Source organism: Vanessa cardui, chromosome 14, assembly GCF_905220365.1.
Source record: "Vanessa cardui chromosome 14, ilVanCard2.1, whole genome shotgun sequence".
Taxonomy (NCBI): Eukaryota; Metazoa; Arthropoda; class Insecta; order Lepidoptera; family Nymphalidae; genus Vanessa; species Vanessa cardui.
In genome coordinates, this window is record NC_061136.1 from 13,977,021 (window position 1) to 14,001,912 (window position 24,892).

Below are 24,892 nucleotides of genomic sequence, written 5' to 3' on the forward strand. Positions count from 1 at the left end.
CTTAAATATTTTAAGCTATCATTGATATTAAAATCAGTAGGTAAATTAGTTATGTGCTAATACTGACATATTTTCAGTGGCCCGAAGTATGTAACTATTTCGAAGTTGTTAGCCTTCATTCAACCGCCAACCAGTACAATGGCGCTTTGGTGCTCAAGAAAAAGTTGGACTACAACGAGAAACAGTTTTATCAGTTCCAGATCTACGCCACGGTTTGTTTTTGATGTTTTACCGTTAACATATTATATTTATTTAGGTAGCAGTTTTCTAAACACTAGAACATTTTCTAGATAAACGCAAACAATGTTTTGAATATTCAGTAATTTCAAGAAGTATTCCTATCTTGTACCAATAACAAATAACTTACAGTTTTTAATTTGTTTAATTAAATTTAAATAAACTAAGAGATGAAGAATCCAGAAAGCGTCATCTTAAGCCATGACTCTGAGTCGAAACCCAGATAAACACCATTGATTTTCCATGTGTTTATAATTCACATGCTTGATGGCGAAGGAATATATAACGAGGAGGAGTATCATAACCACTCCATATAAATAATATTAGACTTCTTACTAACAACTGTAAGAATGATTACAATTAACACGATAAGGTATACGTCAGAAGTTACTTTCTTGTCGTTCTGCAGCTCCTAACGTTAATAAATATTTTCAGGATGGCAGTCTCCAGTCCACAGCACATGTCGAAGTGAAGGTTGTAGACGTTCAGAACAGTCCGCCCGTATTCAGTGGATCCCTCAGCGGGGCTTTAGCTGAGGACGCACCTGTGGGTACGGTGGCCTTGGTCATCAAAGCCAGAGATGCTGATAGAGCCCAACCGAGGGATGTGAAGCTGGAACTCATTACAAGTACGTTAAATCAAACAATCGTTTTCTTATTTTTCCTCTCTAAAATGAACATACTTAGAGTCAGAAAAAAATAAAAATAAAATAAATATGAGACAACATCACATAAATTACTCTGATCCCAATATAAGTAGCTAAAGCACTTGTGTTATGGAAAGTCAGAAGTAACGACGGTACCACAAACACCCAGACCCAAGACAATATAGAAACCAAATGATAATCTACATTGACTCGGCAGGGAATCGAACCCAAGACCTCAGAGTGGCGTACCCATGAAAACCGGTGTACACAACACTCGACAATGGAGGTCGTCGTCAAGTCAGAAGTGACATATTTCTGTGTAATATGTGTGTGTGTGTGTGTATAACACGAGGTATAATAAATATATTGTGCCCTGACTATGACTATAACCATTATCACATAATAAGGCTATTTGACTAATACAGAAAACTTTAGGAAAATATTGGAACATATTGTCATCACACAAATTCCTTGAAACTCCTAGAAGCAGTCCAGTGCTCTTGCATTGTTGTGCTAGCAATGTTGCAGGACCCTTGCTTCAGAAATACCTATCCGGCACTAATCGTGTTATTTAGGACACTGACAGTAAAATAACATTTCATTTTCAGATCCTCTTGACTTCTTTTGGTTAGACAGCACTACGGGTGAATTAAAAACAGCTAAACCGTTGGACAGAGAAGCGCTAGCTGACCCATCTTCTCCACTCAATCTAACAGTTCGGGTATGTATATTTGGATGTTTTTTTTATCATAAGTATTGTCTAATTATTCCATGTCTTATGTATCGTTAAAGCGTATTTATTATACACAGTAAAAAGTGATTATTAACCAAACTTAATGATAAATTGGATTATACATACATTCAGGATCGCAGGATAAAAAAAAAAAACTTTTTAAATTAAATTTACTACTACTACTGTATATCTATAATTACAGGCGAGTGAAATAGTAAACGGCGCACCGCTAGTCTCCGATCTCACATCGTCTCTGGCGACGGTGACCATCACCATCAAGGACGTGAACGATGAGCCGCCGCGGTTCAATCGACGCGAGTACAGCGTGGGGCTGCCCGAGAGCTTACCACCCGGCACGCCGCTACCAAACCTCGACATGGTGGTCACCGACACCGATGTGGTGAGATATCCTTCTGTCTGATGCCTCTACAGCTTTGCTCATGTCGATCAAGGTCAAAGTTTATATTCCTTTAATTTGGAATAAACTAAGGCATTCTGAATGTGTCTGGGGGTGTAGTTTGGTGGATTATAATTTTTTTTAATAACTAAAGATAAATAAACAATGTATCAATGCAATTGTTTTTATAACATGCTCAAAGAGTGCATGTTTGTGTTTAAGTATGTGAAGTTGCGATTATAGATATATCAAAATGAACGTATGATTTCCAGGGCCTAAACTCAGTATTCACGCTCCGCCTGTCCGATGAGATGGGAGCATTCGTGATCGAACCCTCCGTGGCGACCGGCAGCGCGACCGTCACCCTGAGACTCAATTCCAGTCTGGACTACGAAGATCCAAATCAGAGGAAATTTATTTTGGAGGTAAAGATTGACGATTTCCATGGTCGAGTGATGTGGACATCGGTTTTCATGGGTACGCCACTCTGAGGTCCCGGGTTCGATTCACGGCAGAGTCATTGTAGATTACCATTGTCATGTTGTCTTGGGTCTGGGTGTTTGTGGTACCGTCGTTACTTCTGATTTCCATAACACAAGTGCTTCATCTACTTACATTGGGATCAGAGTAATGCATGTGATGTTGTCTCATATTTATTTATTTCTATCTTGAAGACATACTGGTACCAAATAAAGTGCAATGAATATCTTACATTAAAACTTTAATTATTTCTTTATTAAAGTTAAATAATTGATAAAATATAAAGCTAAGCTTATGCGAAAGCCATAAAACCTTGTTAAGTATCGGGCCCGATCGCACTGGTTCAAGTGAAGCCAGTGGGGCTCAGTACTTTTTTTTTTTTTTTTATTTAAAATACAACATCCACAGGCTCGCAGATGCCCGTGCCTTTTTTTACATTTTATATTCAATTTCATTTTGGCGTTTTATATTTATACTAAACATCAGCAGATCTTCGCTGGAAATCATTTTTGTCGTCTTCTTGGGAGACGTGGCCTACACTGATTTTTTTTTTTAATTTATTATTAAATAATATATACTAATGTATAATAAATAATATATAAACTATAATAAATAATATATAAATAATATATAGCAGTATATGTGTTCGGATTACTACAATCCAGCGGGCCTCGTCGACTCTGATGTCGCGTTTATGTATAGATGTCTTGAGTCTGTGCTCTAGGATGGTCCTTTCTGAAGCACCCGCCGCTCGGCCGATGAATCTGCCGATAGCGTCGTCACCATCGTCCGTGTAGTAGACACAGGTGTTAGTGTGGGGGCTCAGTACTGTATCGCCAGCGTGTGTGTGTGGGCCATAGAACCTGGTTAAGTATCGGGTCCGATCGCACTGGTTCAAGTGAAGCCAGTGGGGCTCGGTACTGTATCGCCGGCGTGAGTGTGGGCGGCAGCGCGTATCTTGAGACATACCAGACCAAATACAGGGGATTGAATATCTTACATTAAAATTTTAATTACATCTTCGTTAAAATCGAGTAGAAAATAATAATTAAATATAAAGTTAAGCAAAGGCCATAAAAGCCTTGTTAAGTATCGGGTCCGATCTCACTGGTTCAAAGTGAAGCCAGTGCTCAGTACTGTATCGCCAGCGTGTGTGTGTGGGCCATAGAACCTGGTTAAGTACCGGGTCCGATCTCACTGGTTCAAAGTGGGGCTCAGTACTGTATCGCCAGCGTGCGCGTGCGCAGGTGATCGCAGAGGAGCTGCACACGTCGGCGCGGCTGTCGTCCAAGGCCAGCGTGACGGTGTCGCTGTGGGACGTGAACGACAACGCGCCGCAGTTCGCGGACGAGCCCTACTCCGCCGCCGTGCCCGAGGCCGCGCCGCCCGGCGCGCGAGTGGCCGCGCTGCGCGCCAGCGACCGCGACACCGGCAGGTAGCTACGAACCCTGAGGAACGACTCCCGCTTCTCTCTTTCTATCTTTATATATACAACCTTTTTAATTAAATAAAACTAATTATAACGGATGAATCGCGTATATTAATTATTTTTAAACATCCCGACGTTTCGAGCACTTTACAGTGTTCATGGTCACGGGTAGACTGTAGTCTACGCGATTATCCGTTATAATTAGTTTTATTTAAATGTGTAATAATCGCGAAAATTTAAGACAACCTTTTTAATTTCCAACTGCTCGGCTAAGGACTTCTCTTCCTGTGAGGAGAAGATGTGGAATGAACATGTGGCAGAATTTCTATTGAATTTATATGAAATTAGTCACATGCAGGTTTTTTTCACGATGTTTTCCTTCACCGCCGAGCAAGAGATATTTATCTCTTATATCTCATCATCATCTCTATAAACACAAATTAAGCACATGAAAATTCACCGGTACTTGCCTGGGTTTGAACCCGCAATCATCTGATAAGATGCACGCTTTCTAACCGCTTGGCCATCTCGGCTGTCAAGAAGCAATGCCCAAATTTAATCAGCAATCACTAATATTCCTATTGACCACTCCTTTTAAGCTAATTTCACGTGTGATGAGTAGATGCGACATTAGCCCGTAGATTTAGGATCCATCCTGCGTCTCTTTACATCGCAAGGCGACCCGTAAACTATTGAGCTGCGATTGATCCTTTGAATAAGATTATAAATTCGGAAGCCCTCTCCAATTAGACACTGGCTTCTATCAGTTTAAATCATCCTTACAGATACGGAACTGAGGGTATAGTGTACCAGCTATCGGGTAACGGTGCGGAGTTGTTCCACGTGGACAACCGCAGCGGAGTGATAACTGTCGCCCCCTGTGCCACGCCGGGTCGGGCTCCCTGTCTCGACTACGAGACCAGGAGAGACTATTTCCTCCAATATAAGGTATTATTACATACAACAACCATACAGGCTGTAAATTTCCCACTAAGGCTCTCACTTTGAGGAGAAGCCTTGAAACATAATCCACAACACTGTTATAATGTTGGTAGAATACACATGTGACATAATTTCTATAAAATTGAACACATACAAGTTTCCTTACTATGTTTTTCTTCACCGTCGAGCACTAGACGAATTATAAACTTAATTAAGCACATGACTATTCAGTGGTTCTTGCCTGGGTTTGAACCCGCAATCATCGGTTAAAATGCACGCGTTCTACCACTGGGCCCTCTGGACTCCATTATTATTATTAAATTTCAATATCTGTTTTGTTTAATGAGAAATATTCGTTGTTTAATCGCTTGTAAAATGTGATCATATTTCAGGCAACAGATGATGACGGAGCGGGACAGATGACAGTCGTGTCTCTTCAAATATCCCTCACTGATTCCAACGACAATCCACCAGTTTTCATCACACCGGTTTACAAAGCATCCATAGATGAGGACGCTGTGAAATTTGAGCCGGAGTTAATTGTAAGATATATTTAACTATTACTAAGTCTACTGCAACAATGACATTTCTCATACTTTTTAATACGTATTTAATCATATATGTTAATATACATTGACATAGGCCGGTATATGTCAATAAATACAATTTACATTGAATATAAAATTGATAATTTTAAAATTTTTAAAAAAAAATAGGTTCTATTGGCAAATAAAATTAAATCAAATCATAATTACATCAATTCATTTCTATTTTGTTTCACTTTTATTGTCGCTTTCACCGACATACATTATACATTTTTAGTATGTTGTGTGCAAACGTTTTGAATACGTTTTTTAACTCAATGTTTTAATAGGTTCAAGCGAGGGATGTTGACACAACATCTGACATTCGATACTCAATAGCCTACCCCCCAAACTCTCCGTTCTGGATCGAACCCATCACTGGAAGGATATCAGTGCTCGGCCACGCTGTTCTGAACTCCACTGAAGATAATCGCATTGTTCTTACTGTTTTGGTAAGTGACATAAATAAAATGATTAAAACTAAATAATTATATTTTAAGGAAAATAGTAGTAGTAAAATATAAAGGCTATCGTCTTGTGCCAGGCTGTCTGCATTGTTTTGTTTAGAGAATATTTATTGTCATTTTTTTATGGTATAGGTTGGCGGACTAGCATATGAGCCACCTGGTGGTAAGTGGTCACCATCACCCATAGACAATGACGCTGTAAGAAATAATAACTATTCCTTACATTGTCAATGTACCACCAACCTTGGGAACTAAGATGTTATGTCCTTTGTGCCTGTATTTATGGCTCACTCACCCTTCAAACCGGAACACAACAATATTGAGTACTGTTATTTGGCGGTAGAATAACTGTTGAGTGGGTGATACCTATCCAGACGGGCTTGCACAAAGCCCTACCACCAAGTGAATGTAGTACAATAATTTACTAAGATTTGCAGTACTAGTCTTAATTCACAAGTCCAGCTAAAGGTTTTGGGTGTTAGTTGACAAATTATTAGTGAAAGCCTGGAATGAGGAAGTCGACGTGAAGACATCGACGTCGAGACACTCCAGTGTCACTGTACTTGCACGCAACGCCACTAAAATATAAACCTTGTCGAGAATATACACATACTGTACTGTATGTTCTCTTTAGTCAAGTGTTGAACATAATGAAAATAATAAATATAGCAAAAACTTCTTGAAGGACTTACTTTGATAATTATTCCATTGAACAATATCAACAGATTTCACATCTTAGAGCTAGCGCACACCGGTGATTTTTGTCACGGTGACTTTTAAAGTGTTTGTCATTGTCACGTCACGTTTCCAAAGTGGAGTGCGCTCATTAATAGAGATAGTGACAAAACTTCGATAATTTTCGAAATCGAAGTGTCATTTGCGACTATCGTATCGAAGAGACAGTCGTTCCCTGTGAACCCGTGAGCCTCGGGAGAAAAAGAAAGCGAAGAGAATACTGGGTACTAATTTCTTCCCATGCTTTAATTTTCACGTGAAAATCTGAATACTCTTTCAATTTTTTATCATAAAGAGCTAGTCTCTTTTCCACTTCTTTGATTAGAACATCATTATCAGTATTGTGTTCACGATTGTGAGTGACAAATTTGTCAATAGTGCTCGCATTGCTATGAAAAAACGTAAAGACGCTTTCGTCACGGGCTTGTGCTTACACAAATGTCACCCAACGTGCGCGCAACGCCATACATATTCACGAACTTGACAAGAGTGACGAAACAGTCACTGTGACAAAAATCACCAGTGCGCGCTAGTTCTTACAATTAAACAAAACAGACAAATAAATAAAACGCTCAATTAGCAAAATTTAAGTAATCAAAAATACAAATATTATTGCGTCGTTACTGTTTATGAGATATGTTATAATATATTTCAGGCCACCGACGGAGTGCACAATTCAACGTGTAAGGTAGAAATCACAATACGAGATGTCAACAACCATGCGCCATCTTTTGATACGGATAAATACGACGCGAGTATCGCTGAAGATGCTGCCGTTGGTAAGTGTTCTTCCAAGATAGTACGTCAAAATTAATGTGTCAAACTTTTGATCGAAAAGTGTAAACGTTTTTTTTTTTTTATGGTATAGGTTGACCGACGAGCATATGGGCCACCTGATGGTAAGTGGTCACCACTACACATAGACAATGACGCTGTAAGAAATATTAACTATTCCTTAAATCGTCAATGCGCCACCAACCTTGGGAACTAAGATATTATGTCCCTTGTGCCTGTAGCTACACTGGCTCACTCACCCTTCAAACCGGAACACAACAATACTGAGTACTGTTGTTTGGCGGTAGAATAACTGATGAGTGGGTGGTAGCCACCCATACGGGCTTGCACAAAGCCCTACCACCAAGTAGTGTAACGTGTAAGTCGAAAAATCAAAATCCATAACACTTTTTATTCAAGTAGGTTCTTGCAAGCACTTTTGAATCGTCATGTAACAACTATGTTAAGTGAAGCTAGCACCGGTTCGGAATATAGATTCCACCGAGAAGAACCGCCAAAAAATTCAGTAGTTACTCTTTTTCAATATTTCAAAATACAAATTTATATTAATTAATATCCTGCCTAGATGTCAACAAGGCCAAGTACCTTTTACCTTACTTTTAGGCCTAGTAGAAGTAGTATTGTATGTATTGTTGTAAGTAGTATCTCTAAGTATTGCATTTGAATTAATTCCTTTAGGCACTGAAGTGGCTGCGGTTCGAGCAACAGATTTGGACAGCGGGGTCAACGCAGAGATCAAGTACGGCATCCAGAAAGGAGCACTCGACTCTTTCGCCGTGGACAACGTGACGGGCGTCGTCACCGTGGCCTCCAAGCTTGACTTCGATCGGAAGAACACGTATCGGATACAAATTGTCGCAACAGACATGGGTATGAACATCAGCTTAAAACATATTAAACATATACTAGCGACCCGACTCAGCTTCGCACGGTTGCAATGCTGATACTAAATATACTACAGATTTTTTCTTGTTTCTGTACTATATTGTCCATGTATTACATATAAAAAGCTTTATCAAAAAACCTTTCTCTCGAATCACTCTTTCTATTAAAAAAAAACGCATCAAAATCCGTTGTGTAATTTGAAAGACCTAAGCATACATAGGGACAGACAGCGATGAGCGAATTTGTTTTATACTATGTAATGATTATGAAATAAAATGTGCCTTTCATTTAAATTAAGACGACGTATGACATAGTTTGTTTGAAGTTCCATAGAGAGGCTATGTTTGTTTTGACTAGCAGCTAAACTATAAGGGCACATATGTCAAAGACATAAATAAAGCCAAGGAAAAGTTATTGGCTTTACAAACGGTTCGAAATATAAATTCAACTGGAATTAAAAATAAAATTCACTAGTTGATTAACTATTTCAATGAAACAGGTCAATATGTAGCAATTAATAACGAACGAACAATCGACGCGAACACGACAGCGCCGCGGTGTGAGGGGTGCGGGCGGGGGGGGGGGGTGTAAAGGCACATTTTAAACGTTCACGTTCAACGTTTAATTACATTGGTTGAATACTAGTTTTTTTTAATTATTAACTTTATTGTTAATCAACTGTACTATTCTAAGGACTCATAGTGTCACTATTATATGCTAGTTGTCGCTTGTTTGCTCGCGTTTAGGGTTAGTTGTCATGTGTTAGGCATAATAAAGTAACCTATGTCCTTTCTTGAAGTTTAAAATGGCTGCACTAAATTTCATCAAATTCGGTTCGTTGGTTTAGTAGTAACAGACATACAGTCAGACAGGGTTACTTTTACATAAATAAAATATTAGTATAGATTTTGTATCTGTTTTTGATATAAAATGATCTTAATGCAGGTATACCAAGTCTAACTGGTACAACGGAACTAACGATTCACGTAATCAACGTGAACGACAAGAAGCCTTCCTTCACTCCCCCCGTGCAGAGGGCGGAGGTGTCCGCTGACGCCGAGGTCGGTACTCTCCTGCACAAACTCATCGCCGTGGATCCTGACATCACCGACAACGGGCAATTGCTGTACGAGTTGGCCACGGATAGGGTCATACGCGCCGTGGATAAGAATGGGAAAGAGGTTATTATTTTAGATACTGACTGACTAGACTGCTGGGCTAAGGCTCTCCCTTTGAGGAAAATGTTTGGAGCATATTTCACCACCCAATGCTCCATTGCGGTTAGATGGAGACACATGTGGCAGAATTTCGTTGAAATTAGTCACATCCAAATTTCCTCACCATGATCTCCTTCAACAGCGAGCATGAGATGAATTATAAACACAAACGCATGAAAATTCAGTGGTGTTCGCCTGGGTTGAAGAAAAACAACGTGAGGAAACCTGCATGCGTCTAATTTCACAACGTGGTGGAATGTGTTCTAAACCTTCTCCTTAAATGGGAGAGGATGCTTTAACGCATCAGTGAGAAGTTTACAGGCTATTGGTGTATGCAGATATTAATCATAGCGTGGTATTTTATTTTCAGGTAACAGAGGAAGGCATATTCGGCTCCTGGTTTTCTGTACACCCCAATGGCAGCGTGGCCGTATCACAGACGCTGGACAGGAACAGAGCTGCCGTGGTCACGCTGCCCGTCGCGGTCACCGACGCCTCTGCGCCCACACTGCAGAAGACTGATGGTAATCCATTAAACATTATATACCTTGCTTCGATGTGTTTGTAAACATCCATTTATCTCTTTCTTTCAAAGCTGATTTAACATTAGAAAGAAGTAGTACACAGTATTTAATTGTTCACTCTTTAAATTCATTTAAAAGGAAAGCCGTTGTTCGTTACAGTTTTTGGATATAATCATGGCAAACTTTATTTATTTGTGTCTCATTGTTAATTTGTTTTAATTGATTAGCTAGTTGTTAATTAACGGAACACGTTTTCGGAATGGAGGTTTCAGATTTCATGTTTATAAAGCATGGGTTAAGTCAAAGTTAAAAATGGCATTTGAAATTGTTTCATAAAATTAGGTAACTAAAACATGGGTTAACTAAAAGTCAAAAATGGCATTTGAATTTGTTTCATAAAATTAGGTAACTACTAAAATCAAGTCACTTATTTATGATAATGAATATTTTCAGGTGAATTAATAATAAACATAGTTGATGTCAATCGTCACGCTCCTGTCTTCGGTCAGCCAGCTTACGTGGAGCGGATACTGGAAGAGCAGCCAGTCGGTACCGTACTCAACACGTACACGGCGACCGATCGGGAGACGCCTATCGCCGCTATTGTCATACACCCGCCGAGTCCGTACTTTGAAATCGATAATGTCACTGGTATGTTCAATACAATATAATTTATTACTTCTGGATTTCAGAATACACCAAAAATATTTACTGATGATTTTTTATTCAAATAAATATAACGATTTTTCGTTCGATTTTTAGCTACTAATTCTGCTAGTAAACTTTCACTATGCCTAATGTGATTTTCCGCCATTCGGTAAAAGGTGTTTTATTATGGTATGGGCTGGCGTATGAGTAAATGGGCCTTCTGATGGTAACTGGGCATAGACATTGTCTTTGACATACAATAATATCTGGGGCTATGATATTATGTGCCTTGTGCCTGTAGTTACACTGGGTCACTCATCATTCAAACCGGAACACAACAATACTGGGCAAACTGCTGTTTCAACAAGTATCAAATTCGTTCATTAATTTACCTAATTAAAACAGCCTAAGCTACTATACTGAGTACTTATTAAAAATAGAAACACACGTTTTCATCTTATCATGTTACATTTAACAGGTGTAGTCAAAACATCCCAGCGCATCGATTACGAGAAAATACATTCAATAAACTTCACGCTCGTCGCGTACGACTCCGGCGTACCTCAGCTGTCGACGTCCGCTGGTGTTCTGGTAGAGGTCGTGAACGTGAATGATGAGGAGCCAAAGTTCACAAACTCTACGTACAGCGCAGTATTGGAAGAACACGCGAAGCTTCATACCAGCGTCCTTACGGTCTCTGCTGTTGACAAGGACGAAGGTAACCATACAACTTGGAACTACTAGTAAATTTTTCATTACTGGTAAAGATCTGGTTCTTGCAAGTTTTGAGTTTATTTTATTGTGCTGTTTCTGACACACGCTGGTTTCCTTACGATGTTTTGCCATAGGTAATTGCATCAGAAACAAATTGAAATGAATATTTCATAAGTTATGTGTTAATATACTTGTTCGTAACTACTACTACATAGTCAGAATTAAATTAATTGAAAACAATAATGGTATACTTGATACTAGGGTTCGTCTCGTAAATTCATTTATAAAAAATACATTGGTAAAAAAGGCGTATTATTCGATACAAGATTTTGTAGATTATAAAAAAGCGTGGAATTAATACCTGTTGACTTCCAGGCAGGATATATTAATTTAAACAATAGTATTAACTAACATGACTGTATTTTTTTTAATATTGAAAAAGAGTAACTACTGAGTTTCTTGCCGGTTCCTCTTTAATCTACTTTCCGAACCGGTGATAGCTTCACTTAATTGTTATATGACGATTCAAAAGTGCTTGTAAAAGCCCATTTGAATAAATAAATAAATAAATAAATAAATATGAGACAACATCACATACATTACTCTGATCCCAATGTAAGTAGCTAAAGCACTTGTGTTATGGAAAATCAGAAGTAACGAAGGTACCACAAACACCCAGACCCAAGACAACATAGAAAACTTATGGTAATCTACATCGACTTGGCCGGGAATCGAACCCGGGACCGCAGAGTGGCGTACCCATGAAAACCGGTGTACACACCACTCGACCACGGAGGTCGTCAATAAAGTTTTGATTTTGATTTTTGATTGATGCTCAGGCGAATTCGGCGAGGTGACGTACAGCCTGTCGGGCGAGTCGTCGTCGCTGTTCAGCATCGACCCGGCGTCGGGCGTGGTGTCAGTGGCGGCGGACGTGGACCGCGAGCTGTGGCCCGAGCTGAGACTGCGCGCCGTGGCCGCCGACAGTGCGCCCCCACCCCTGCGCAAGTCCGCCAGCGTGCCGGTAAGCTGCTGTCCTCTGCTCATCATGAAAATAAAATATTTTTTTTTTTTTTTTTTATGGTATAGGTTGGCGGACGAGCATATGGGCCACCTGATGGTAAGTGGTCACCATCGCCCATAGACAATGACGCTGTGAGAAATATTAACTATTCCTTACATCGTCACTGCGCCACTTACCTTGGGAACTAAGATGTTATGTCCCTTGTGCCTGTAGTTACACTGGCTCACTCACCCTTCAAACCGGAACACAACAATACTGACTACTGTTATTTGACGGTAGAATAACTGATGAGTGGATAATATATACCAAATATGCAATTTTTAATGCATAATTGATGAATGCTATTTTTATGAAACATATATAACTATTGACGACCTCCGTGGTCGAGTGTATACACCGGTTTTCATGGGTATGCCACTCAAAGATCCTGGGTTCGATTCCCGGCCGAGTCGATGTAGATTATCATTAGTTTTCTATGTTGTCTTGGGTCTGGGTGTTTGTGGTGCCATCGTTACTTCTGATTGTCCACTACACAAGTGCTTTAGCTACTTACATTAGGATCAGCGTAATGTATGTGGTGTTGTCTCATATTTATTTATTTATTTATAACTATTAACTACGTAGAACTATTACAAAATCTTAGAAGAAAGGCAGAGATTACCATATTTTAATAAAAAATGGTGATCGGTTGTGATCCAGCATTTTTTATTATATTTATACTAAAAGGATAAATGTTATCTTGGATTCGACCATGATAGTTTTAATGATTTGTTACAAACTCGAATTTTGACGATCAAACATATATTTCCTTCAATATTTAAACAGATACACATAACGGTTTTGGACATCAACGACAATCCCCCGGTCTTCACTCAGAAAGTATACAAGAGTACAATCGCCGAGAACCTGCAGCTCGATCCGCCTGCCGCGATACTGCAAGTCCTCGCCGAAGACAAGGATGTGGGGATCAACGGGAAAATCGAATATAGCATAATCGAGCAAAGCGAACCAGGTACGAACATATGTACATTTCAGTATCGTCTCGATAATAACCAATGTCAATTTTTAGTAGTAGTGCGTTTTTTTCTTTTTGGCATTTTATTCAATAACAACAACAACAACAGCCTGTAAATATCCCATTTCTGGGCTAAGGCCTCCTCTCCCTTTAAGAAGAAGGATTGGAACATATTCCACCACGCTGTTCCAATGCGGGGGACTACACATGTGTTACAATTTCCATTAAATTAGACACATGCAAGCATCCTCACAATGTTTTCCTTCAACGCCGAGTACGAGATGAATCATATACACTACTTTTTACATGTGTTTGAAGTCGCAGTCATTGGTTAAGATGCACGCGTTCTACCCGTTGGGCCATCTCTTATACTTAGCTTTATTCAATAAGCTAACTTGAAAAGCCAAGCTAATACAATATCGGACTGGCGTGTGTTGCGCCAGTAAGAGCTGAGATGGCCCAGTGGTTAGAACGCGTGCATCTTAACCAATGACTGCGACTTCAAACACATGTAAAAAGTAGTGTATATAATTCATCTCGTGCTCGGCGGTGAAGGAAAACATCGTGAGGAAACCTGCATGTGTCTAATTTCATCGAAATTCTGCCACATGTGCATTCCACCAACCCGCATTGGAACAGCGTGGTGGAATATGTTCCAAACCCTCTCCTTAATGGAAGAGGAGGCCATTAGCCCAGCAGTGGGAATTTACAGGCTGTTGTTGTTGTAGCATCAATAGCCCTAAAATGTACAAGTAAAAATTATCAGACTATAAATGTTCCATTCCGTTTTTGCTCGGAGTTTGAAGCTTATTATACCACTAGGTACTATGTTGTTTGGAGGATATATATGTCAGATAGTATGACAGAACTTCATCTAATAGATGCAGGTAATGCTCGCGTTGTTCTCGCGGAAATTTACAACAGCCTGTAAACTTTACTTTTGTGTTGCGCAGGCGCGTTCACGGTGGACCCGCACAGCGGCATCATCTACCCGGCGCGCGCGGTGGCGGGCGGCGCGCGCTACGCGCTGTCGGTGCGCGCCCGCGACGCCGGCGGGCGCGGGCTGGCGGACGCGGCGCGCGTCGACATATCCGTGCTGCGCGTCAACGCGCACAGCCCCGCCTTCGTGGCGCCGCCCGCCGACCGCCCGCTCGAGATACCCGAGGTACGCACCCGCATGTATTATACCCGCATTTTACGAACACCCTATACGCACTCAACAAGAAAAAAATATATACACCTACCGACATGGAGTTATTTCAATAAAAATGTTTTGTAATATTACCTGCATGTCACTAATGTTATCATTATATTTTCTCTGTACAATTTAGTTTAGTTTTTGTACTTTTTTTAATCAATTTTTACTTTTGTAATGATTAGAGTCGATGACGCAGGGTGCACGGGAAAACTTCTCGAGTTGATGTTTGCACCCTTTAAACGAAAATATTATTGTATATATGTTAACAAATAAATAAATAAATAAAATAAATGTCCGCTATAATGGGCTATTTGTCTGGTTTTCAAAATCCATTTTATATTATTTAGTAGAAGTTAAAGAAGCCAGTAAAAGTTGTGTTTTTTTTATTTCTAGTACATATTTGCCGAAAAATATCATATTAAAAATTCCATATTTAAATAGCGCGCAAAAATGATGCTTGGACAATATGGCGCTGCAATAGGATCGGTGACGTCACTTCCCTGTATTTTAATCTGCGATACATATAGTAGAAAAGCAAACTTTACAAGAAAATGACTTCATCATAAGCCCGGCCAATCAGGAGCGTTTTGTGTCACGTGACAAACGTTTGAAAATTTGCATTTATGTTTATGGATTTTTGAATAAATTAAGTATTATTTTCAACTTTCGTTAGTTAATAACCATTTTAAACTCATAATATACAATAATTACAATAATTCACAATTTATTTTTCGCATTGTCAAATAGCCTATTTTATTAAACGACGGAAACTCCATAGATTAGACGGATAGACCGTACTCTAGCCCTGAATTTTGTCATTATATAATTCTTTTCATTGATTATGTATTCAGGAAAAAGGGAACTTATGAATGTCAGAGAAGTATTTATGCGAACATTACAAGTAGATATTAATAGTTAAGTCTAATAGTATTACACTAAACGAAGAAAAAGTATGTCAAGTACTGTTTGGAGTTCATAATATGAGAGAGTTACTAACAAGATAAATTTGTTTATCTTTACTCCATCTTAAATTCAAATTGACTCTACATTTATTTGGTACCATAAAACACATAAGTTCAACTAACACCTTCCTTCCAGCATGCAGCGCAGGCAGATTACCTGGTAACAACAGTGAAAGCTATAGACGAAGACCCTGGAGAGAACGGCCAAGTTTCCTACTATCTGAAAGTGGATAATCAGAACGTGGGTGAAACTCAAGAGTTCAGTCTCGACCAGAATACCGGTGAACTTAAGACCAAAACTTTCTTAGATAGAGAACAACAGGCTGAATATCAGGTAATCTTTACTTCTGTCAACGCATTTCTATCGTAGTTCTAGTTTGAATCAGTTTACGATATAAAAACCCTACCATTAATCAGACGTGTCTATCAGTTGTCAATTTCCTTAATTGCCTACTTTGTCGAAATAAGCTGGACGACCAAAAATCACGTTACTCTTGCTAAACTATCCTGACAACCACAAATATAGTTTAAAAATGTACACTTTTAGTTGTAGTAATAAAGTCAAGTATTCACCCCACCGCATCACAAAGAATGGTACTAAAAATTTACTGGGCTACCTAACCTAAACAATTGTGCTAATTCATTTATTCCAGTTGGTAATCGCAGCGGTAGATAATGGTAAGCCAGCTCAATTTGAAACACTGCGTCTTCTAACAGTGGTGCTGGTTGATGATGAGGATCACGCGCCACGGTTTCTTCATCGCCACCACCAATTTTCGGTTAAAGAAAATCTACCTTCTGGGATAATCGTTGGTGAGTTCTTAGAGTGAGAATTAGAAATATTACCATTTTTAATGGGCTACTTTTGAACTATCTATGTATTTCAATTTGGCTATGGCAAAACCTGGCAGTTTAAACAGAATGTAGTTTTCATCAGAGAAGATTAATGAATGCTAAATATGCTTTAAATTTTTTCAGGGAGTGTCAAAGCAATAGACAAGGATTCGGGTGATAACGGAAAGGTATACTATCATGTACTTGAAGGCAATCAGGATGGAAGCTTCATACTGGACAGGACACAGGGAATCATTCGAGCTAATACGACATTTGACAGGTAAAACATGAAATTTTTTTTATTCTTTAGGTTGGCGGACGTATGGGACACCTGATGGTAAGTGGTCACCATCATAAAACACAGTAAAAAATATTAACTATTCCTTACATCGACAATGCGCCACCAACCTTGGGAACTAAGATGTTATGTCCCTTGTGCTTGTAGTTACACTGGTTCACTCACCCTTCAAACCGGAGCACAACAATACTGAATACTGTTGTTTGGCGGTAGAATTACTGATAAGTGGGTGGTACCTACCCAGACGGGCTTGCACCAAGCCCTACCAACAAAATGATATGATATGGATTTTATGTAAATTACCTGCCTAATAATGCCTTATTAGGTCTTTGAATGTACGTGAGTTGTGAATAATTTATCAGATTGTCACAAAACTGTTCACATCCACCAAACCTCACTGGATTAACGAAGTAGTCTTTAAACTTCCATAATCAGATTTGCCTTGCCTTTGATCATGAATGATCGTTTTTTGGACGGAGGGATAACTTTATTTTGCCCTGAATGGTAGTTTCTGGAGGGAATTCATTATCAGTATATGATTAACTTTTTATATCCATTATATTTTTTCTGTGGTGGGTGCAGATCATATGTCTAATTTATGTCCTATTTCAAATGGTAAACTATCTCATTGTTAAATTTAATACAGACTTGTTTGAGTAATAGTACATACGTAGCACATATTTTATAACATTAGTAATGTACAAGCATCTAAGAATTTGTTATTTGTTTAATTTATATCTATATTAATTTGTTTTAATTATAGAGAAATAGAAGACGAATATTCGATGACAATATACGCCAGCAACAATCCAATCCTAGAGCACGCGGCGGCCATCTTGAACTCCATAGACAACAGTACAGACAGCCAAGACATTAGTGTGACCACTGTCAAAATTAAGATATTAGACGAAAATGACAACGAGCCGAAATTCCAACAAAAAATATATTATGCTGGTAACACATTTTTATCATACTCATGTTAAATTTGTTAATATATATTTTCTGCTTAATCGAAGTTTTAAAAAGTTCAAATATTCTAGGATTTTCTTTCTTATAACTGTTTTATTTATTTCATTACGAATATAATTCAATATTACTTGTATGAAAATAACGAATACTAACTTTAAGCTATTTCATCTTTATAATTTCCCTTCAATTAGAATGCTTCCGAAATAATTAAAAAACCTAACGCGTAAAAAGAATACGTAAACACAATGATGTTTTAGTAAACAGATATGTTATTAACGCGCAAAAAGTGCGTAAACGTCCTAATTGGGACGTTTTCCTTTAGTCGTTTTACGTAGTAATACGTTATAATACATCATAATTACGTAGTTATACGTTTTGCTTAATTAAAATATCTAGTTATCCCTTTTACTTATTGTTTTTATCAAGCTAACCTTTTTACTTTTAACGAAATATAAAAATGAACTAAAATAAACGGTCCTCGGCGCGGCACGCTTTTTTCTTTTGTTTAGTATGGATATAACATATCTGTTTATTAGAATATCATTGCGTAAACAGTAATAAATATTGAAAATGATTTTATACACCAGGTATAAAGCATACGGCTCGCATCAACGAGCCCATCATATCCATCGTGGCTGAGGACCCCGACCTGGACGAGAACGGAACTTTGATCTACATGGTGGCCGCCTCCAACCTGTACAAGTTCGGCGCCTCCCAGTCCACTGGCAGTGTGGTGCCATCGCCTTTTAACGTCAGCCAGGATGGTAAGAATTGTTAATACAAGTATTTTGTCTGTTTCAATTTGGTTCCTTATTTGGACTATTTTCTGCCAATGTTTTTTTTGTTCCCACGTTGTTTTGATAATTATCCTCGTTGCTATATATTTTTTTAATTACTGTTTACTTAAAGATATATAGGTATTTCCCAAAGTAGCTAAATATGATTAGTTTGATCTAGTACTAAATGTATCCATAGCCATCAAACGAAATAAAAATCAGGTAATATCATAGGTAGGGTAAATAATTAACATTAACGATGACCAGTCCTCTTTCCCCGTTGCCTAGACTAATAACAGAATATTATTAATATTAACCTATGAGTATAAAAATATAATTTACAATTGTAGGTATCCTCACGACGGCAAACTACATGTCCGAGTACAACAACGATCGTTTCGTGCTCGACGTCATCGCTCAGGAACTAGCTCCACCTCACAGACAGGCCAAAGCCCAGGTCTATGTAAGTACTAGTTATAATATATATATTTTCTAGGTACTATTTGACAGCAAGGGGGATATAAATATTGGTCTGACGACCTCCATGGTCGAGTGGTATGTACACCGGTTTTCATGGGTACGCCATTCTGAGGTCCCGGGTTCGATTCCCGGCCGAGTCGATGTAGATTACCATTAGTTTTCTATGTTATCTTGGGTCTGGGTGTTTGTGGTACCGTCGTTACTTATGATTTCCATAACACAAGTGCTTCAGCTACTTACATTGGGATCAGAGTAATGTATGTGATGTTGTCTCATATTGTCTCATATTGGTGTCCTTTTTCAAAGTCATCTGCAGTTGTTGAAACATAAAAAATCAAAGTCATGGTAATATGTGTATTTTCTGCACGGTCATTGGTCGATAGCAGTCAATGACGCAATCAACTACCAATGAGTGTTCAACAGATAATCAGATTAGTTAATCTTTGTGTTTTTGGACAATTAGACCAGCGTAGACCAGTCCTTTTTTAAATATTTTTGGTGGATGAAGAATCAGCTGTTATATTCATTCCTCTAGCTCTGGATTATCGACCGATCATCACTCATCCGCATGGTTGTTTCTCGAGGGTGTTCAGCGCCAGTGGAAGGGGTACAAAAGAAGCTAGCTGACGCCGGACAAGCTTTGCTGGTCGCTGGTAGGAGGTTACCACTGGTACAAGCGGATAGGCGGTATGATGACTGGTAAATCTTTTCACATCTACATTTTTATTTATTGGAGGGTTTACTGTAGTCCGTTATCTTTAACGCCCATAATAATTATATGTAACTAATATGACTGTATTTTTTAATTATTGAAAAAGAATAACTACTGAGTTTCTTGCCGGTTCTTCTCGGTAGAATCTAGTTTCCGAACTGGTGGTAGCTTCACTTAATTGTTAAATGACGATTCAAAAGTGCTTGTAAAATCCCACTTGAATAAAGTTGATTTTGATTTGATTTGATTTGATTTGAATATGGACCATTCCATGAACTGTCAATCCCGGGAAGAATTAAGTTGTTGTGTGACGTGATGATTAATGATCATTATTACAGGTGTGAGATCCACTTACATGCAGTGGACCCTGAGTCGTACCAAGTGTTACCCGTTGATAAAGTACTGGAAACTATCGACTCGAAGTACGATCAGCTCAAAGACGTGTACCAACAGTTTGGCGTCGAGACTCTCATTGCTGCCAGTGCTACTTCAAAAGGTAAAGCCAATTTTTCTGCTTTTTGTACGATGGACTTTTGGGCCACCAACAACCATAACCATAACCATTAAGTGGTCACCAACAACCATATTGGCGCTGTAAAAAATACCTTCTATCGCCAATATACCACCACTCTGAGATTTTTACACCCCCTATTGGAGTTTGGGAAAATAATAGAGAGCTCGTTGTGAATTGAATTTATTTCGCTGAATTTTAAAAGACTGTTTACAGATTTTTTTTAAATTGACAATTCTATGAAATCTGTATTAGTGGCCAGTAGCACGAAATTATTTTATAGTAAAAGACAAAATACTTTTTACAAGATATTAAGTTTTGCTTAAAAAATCCTTTGATAATCCAACATCCAACGGAAACTTGTTCTTTGCTTTGGAAGTAATTCAGATTCAAATCCGTAAACCTGACATCATATCCAATACCAGTGGTTATAGAGATATTGATTCAACTAAAAAATGGACTCTTATTATAACAAAATTTGTATATTTCCAGCACCGGACAGCTTCGACCCAGCTCTGGCGACGCTGATAGCTCTTCTAATTGTGTTGTTCACTGGGATTGTGACATTCATAGTCGTTTGCGCTTGCCTTAAGCATTGGTAAGTAATAGACTATAATTCTATTATTCAAATAACTGCCATTTTGTCAATAAAATTAATAAGTAAAGCCAAAAGTTTCCATAAGAGTAAGTGCTTACTAATCATTGTATTTATCGAGATTCGAGAACAGGGTCCATATTAGCCAGACATTATTTTTGTCTCTGAATGAAAGCATATTCAAACAAGAAAATAATATTCATCGAAATCGTTTGCGTCTACCAAAAGTTATTAATACCCAAAATTTGATATACCTACAAATTTATAATTTGTTACCGCAAATAGCTTGAAATTTGTGAAGATTGTCGCTCAATACTATTTTCAGGAATTTTGTTAAATAATAAACAAAATAACGCTTTTTATCTTATTGAGGATACATTATTCTCTATGCTACAATACAAATATAACACGAAAATAAAATGATATAGCTTATTATAAATACATGTACATAATAAATGAAATACTATATCGAAGCAATTTATAGGGCGCCTTATTCCAGGGTGATACCACCGCCGTCGCTCCAGTCGAGCAAGGGCGACAGTCTGGCGAGACGGAGGATATTAGAAGAGTTGAGCACTACTGAGAACCCGCTGTGGCTGGAGACGAAGCTGAGACCTTACGAAGAGCAGGAACTGACCATGAATGTCTTCGGAGATCAAAATGAACAGAATGCGGAACAACCTCCCTTGGTGAATATAATATTTACCACCACTCACTCTCCCTTATTGCAATAATAGTACATTTGGAGGTAGAATAATTTGTCCTCTTGAGTATAACTTGGCGACAGGCTTGTATACCTAGACAAAATGTCCTACCATGGGTAATATATAAGTAGTAGTTGGCAGTTGTGCCTTTATCTTCTTGTGATAAGGTTAAAAATTAATAAAAGACAGCCAATGATATTCTAATAAACAGATATGTTATATCCATACTAAACAACAGAAAAAAGTGTGCCGCGCCGAGGACCGTTTATTTTAGTTTATTTTTACATTTCGTTACAAGTAAAAAGGATAGCTTGATAAAAACAATAAGTAAAAGGGTTAACTAGATGTTTTAATTACGCAAAACGTATTACTACGTAATTATGATGTATTTATAACGTATTACTATGTAAAACGACTAAAGGCAAACGTCCCAATTAGGACGTTTTCTAGTCTTCACTTTTTGCGCGTTAATAACGTATCTGTTTACTACAACATCATTGCAGACAGCATTGTTTTTATTTTTCACCTAATACAGTGATATGTTAACATATCCCATGCACAGGTGGACAACACGTACGCAACGATCGCGGGCGGGCGCGGCGACTACGCCACGCTGGCCGGGGACTCGCCCACGCCGCTTGAGGCTGCGCTCGGCTTCCAGGTACACACACACACACACACACACACACACACACACACACACACACACACACATACACACACACACACACATACACAGTATGTATACACTGACTCCTCTTTCCCAGTGGGCACTCTGGGCAAGGGTCTAGGTCCCTACAACTGATAGGGATCAGATCAGATATAAAGATATGTATATTTTCAAAATAAAGATTCTGATCTGATATTTTTCCGATATATCCAGAACCTACAAAGATGGTAATAAATCAGTTACTTGGTATTTCAAAGTATTATTTATTCGCAAATTGAAGAAAAATTAAAGATTATTTGTCTATTCTGTAAATCCATAGGGGGCCTCATATCCTGATATGTCAAGGGCCTCCAATGGGTTAAAGACGGCCAATAGGTTTCTGTGTACAGAAATATTTTCTTTATAAATCCGTAACATACTTCTACTATACCTATATGCATATGTTATGTAAAACATTTTTTTATAATTTTCAGGGTAGCACATTCAAGCCGCCTTCCCCTGACACGCCGGAGCCACCTCCGAGGCCGGCCGGTCTTGGACCATTGTCATGGTAAATATTTATATAATATTTCAATTACACTTTGAAGGCTTTATCTATTTCATTCAATTTAATATTTTAATATGTAAAATTAAAACTACAATATCGTTCGTTAAATTAAAAAAAAAAAAAAAACTAAACGCATTAGAAAACTTTTCTTATGTATATGTCTAGATAAATTGCCAACGCGTCTTAATCAATATAAAATTTGAATTGAAAGTTATAATTCTTATAAATGTCAACACTGATTGGGCAGTCACTGGTCCCTAAGAAACGGGGTCTTCTCTTTGATTCATGTATAAAAATATATTTGTTTTGAAACAAATCACCAAAATCACCTTGACTATTATATTTATAGTTCCTTCATTCCCCCCAAAAAACCTTTTCTTGTCTCTTCGCAAATATAATGAATTTTACCTTTGTTTCAGATCGTACACTAAAATAGGAGCTTAGAAAATATATCGTAACGTCATGTAAATAATGATTAAATTTAAATAACGCATGTTGGCAACGTATTATTAATAATATGATAAATTCAACTAGTGTAAATCTTTTCTTTCATTCAGTATGATTCTTACTAGACTGAATTGAAGTTAGACTCTAATTAACTCTAATTAACCAATATATGTAACAGGATCTCTATTTAAGATAATATGAAGCGTTTGTTCCTGAGCAATGATTTCAGATGACAGTATTAAAAAAAATGTTTTGACAGATAATCTGACACATATTTTTTATCTGCATTTTTCTGAATTATAATAGGTTGTCAACGTCCGTTTTATTTTTTATCTGTAAATATTAGATAATTTATAGATTAAGGTTAATATAATATAATATTTCTAAAGGCATAATACTGACATTTTCATTGTAAAAAAAATCAGTCAGGATTAATGATTATGATGAAACTGGTATGAATTATATCAAAGAAAGGAAATCTGTTTACAACCAATTATTATATTTTATTGAATTAGTAGTAGTATGTTAATTGTATATGCTACTTATATAAATAAACAATTTTGTTTATTTGTGTAGTATGACAAAATTCTACAAAAGTAGATATTATTTAACATTTGTGAAGAAAAATTTGATTACAAATATCCGTCCCTTAAAGTTAATTGTCTTGAATTATAAACTATGCAATAATAATTATAATTATTATGTTACCAATAATCACAAAATTATTGAAACGATTTTGATGAAAATTTTTATGTATATGTCAATTAACATATATTGGAACTAATGTCGAAGTATGTACCAAAACACAAATATTGTAATTTCTTTTAACATTCACAGTCTGGTTACTATATTCAAAGTAATGTTTCGTTTTGTGTACGAAAACACTTTTTATTTTTACACTTGGTAATAATTAATTATTATACATATACATTATATACAGTAACCTTGACTCATTTACTGTTATCAGTAATAATTAAAGATATATCTACTTTTATGAATATAGTAATTGGGCATTGGTCATCTTAATTTTTTTTATTTAAATCCATAAATTCAATGTTTAATGAATCTCAATGAGACTAGTTCTTTTGTAAACAGTCTTAAGTGTGTAATGAACTCGAAATGTCAAATGAATATAAACATGTTATATATAATCTTACCATAAAGTATTGCCATAGTATTTTATTTTGTACAAAATAGATAATATCAATTCTAGTGATATAAGTATGTACTGTTTACGCTATGTATATAGATGCTTTAGTGAAATATTTTTTTATGAAATATACAACGAAATAAAACTATATTTAATTATTTTGTTTATTTTAATTTATCTTCACATTGATTTTTAATCTACATTTTTATATATTTGGTAACATTACTCGTATTATTAACTTAGTAATCTTAGTTTTTAGTAAATAAACCAGCTAATCCCAGGTATTCCGTACATCTGATGTTAATTCAATTTACCATAGTTAAATTTATTCAGAAAGATTTGTTATCAGACAAACAATTAGAGTTACAACTATAACTGTCAATATGGTATAATGTATGGCTGTAGGATATATGCATGTGTAATATATTATGTTTTAACTTGAGAAAGTCATGTGTCATGTAGAATAGAATATTTGTTAAACATGACACTGTTAATGCGTCCATGTCATTTAAAATGTCATGACACGTTTCGTAAATTAAACTAGGTATAGTACGATACAACTCAGAT

The 24,892-nt window shown here is 37.3% G+C and overlaps 1 protein-coding gene across 1 annotated transcript in view; it reads left to right on the forward strand.

Moving 5' to 3' along the window:
• Positions 1–22,735, forward strand: part of LOC124535436 (cadherin-87A) — a 68,462-nt gene extending 45,727 nt beyond the window's left edge. The window contains exons 7-36 of the mRNA XM_047111649.1: positions 78–212; positions 673–865; positions 1,492–1,604; positions 1,819–2,016; positions 2,286–2,438; positions 3,741–3,928; positions 4,708–4,870; positions 5,257–5,406; positions 5,739–5,900; positions 7,306–7,429; positions 8,124–8,315; positions 9,276–9,511; positions 9,918–10,071; positions 10,525–10,722; positions 11,198–11,437; positions 12,273–12,457; positions 13,283–13,469; positions 14,426–14,637; positions 15,769–15,966; positions 16,286–16,445; positions 16,611–16,746; positions 17,528–17,718; positions 18,321–18,497; positions 18,860–18,972; positions 19,525–19,688; positions 20,040–20,197; positions 20,705–20,810; positions 21,307–21,496; positions 22,074–22,172; positions 22,655–22,735. Of these exons, the coding sequence (XP_046967605.1) occupies positions 78–212; positions 673–865; positions 1,492–1,604; positions 1,819–2,016; positions 2,286–2,438; positions 3,741–3,928; positions 4,708–4,870; positions 5,257–5,406; positions 5,739–5,900; positions 7,306–7,429; positions 8,124–8,315; positions 9,276–9,511; positions 9,918–10,071; positions 10,525–10,722; positions 11,198–11,437; positions 12,273–12,457; positions 13,283–13,469; positions 14,426–14,637; positions 15,769–15,966; positions 16,286–16,445; positions 16,611–16,746; positions 17,528–17,718; positions 18,321–18,497; positions 18,860–18,972; positions 19,525–19,688; positions 20,040–20,197; positions 20,705–20,810; positions 21,307–21,496; positions 22,074–22,172; positions 22,655–22,735 (4,956 nt within the window). The remainder of the gene's footprint in view (positions 1–77; positions 213–672; positions 866–1,491; positions 1,605–1,818; positions 2,017–2,285; positions 2,439–3,740; positions 3,929–4,707; positions 4,871–5,256; positions 5,407–5,738; positions 5,901–7,305; positions 7,430–8,123; positions 8,316–9,275; positions 9,512–9,917; positions 10,072–10,524; positions 10,723–11,197; positions 11,438–12,272; positions 12,458–13,282; positions 13,470–14,425; positions 14,638–15,768; positions 15,967–16,285; positions 16,446–16,610; positions 16,747–17,527; positions 17,719–18,320; positions 18,498–18,859; positions 18,973–19,524; positions 19,689–20,039; positions 20,198–20,704; positions 20,811–21,306; positions 21,497–22,073; positions 22,173–22,654) is intronic.
• Positions 22,736–24,892: the final 2,157 nt, after the last annotated feature.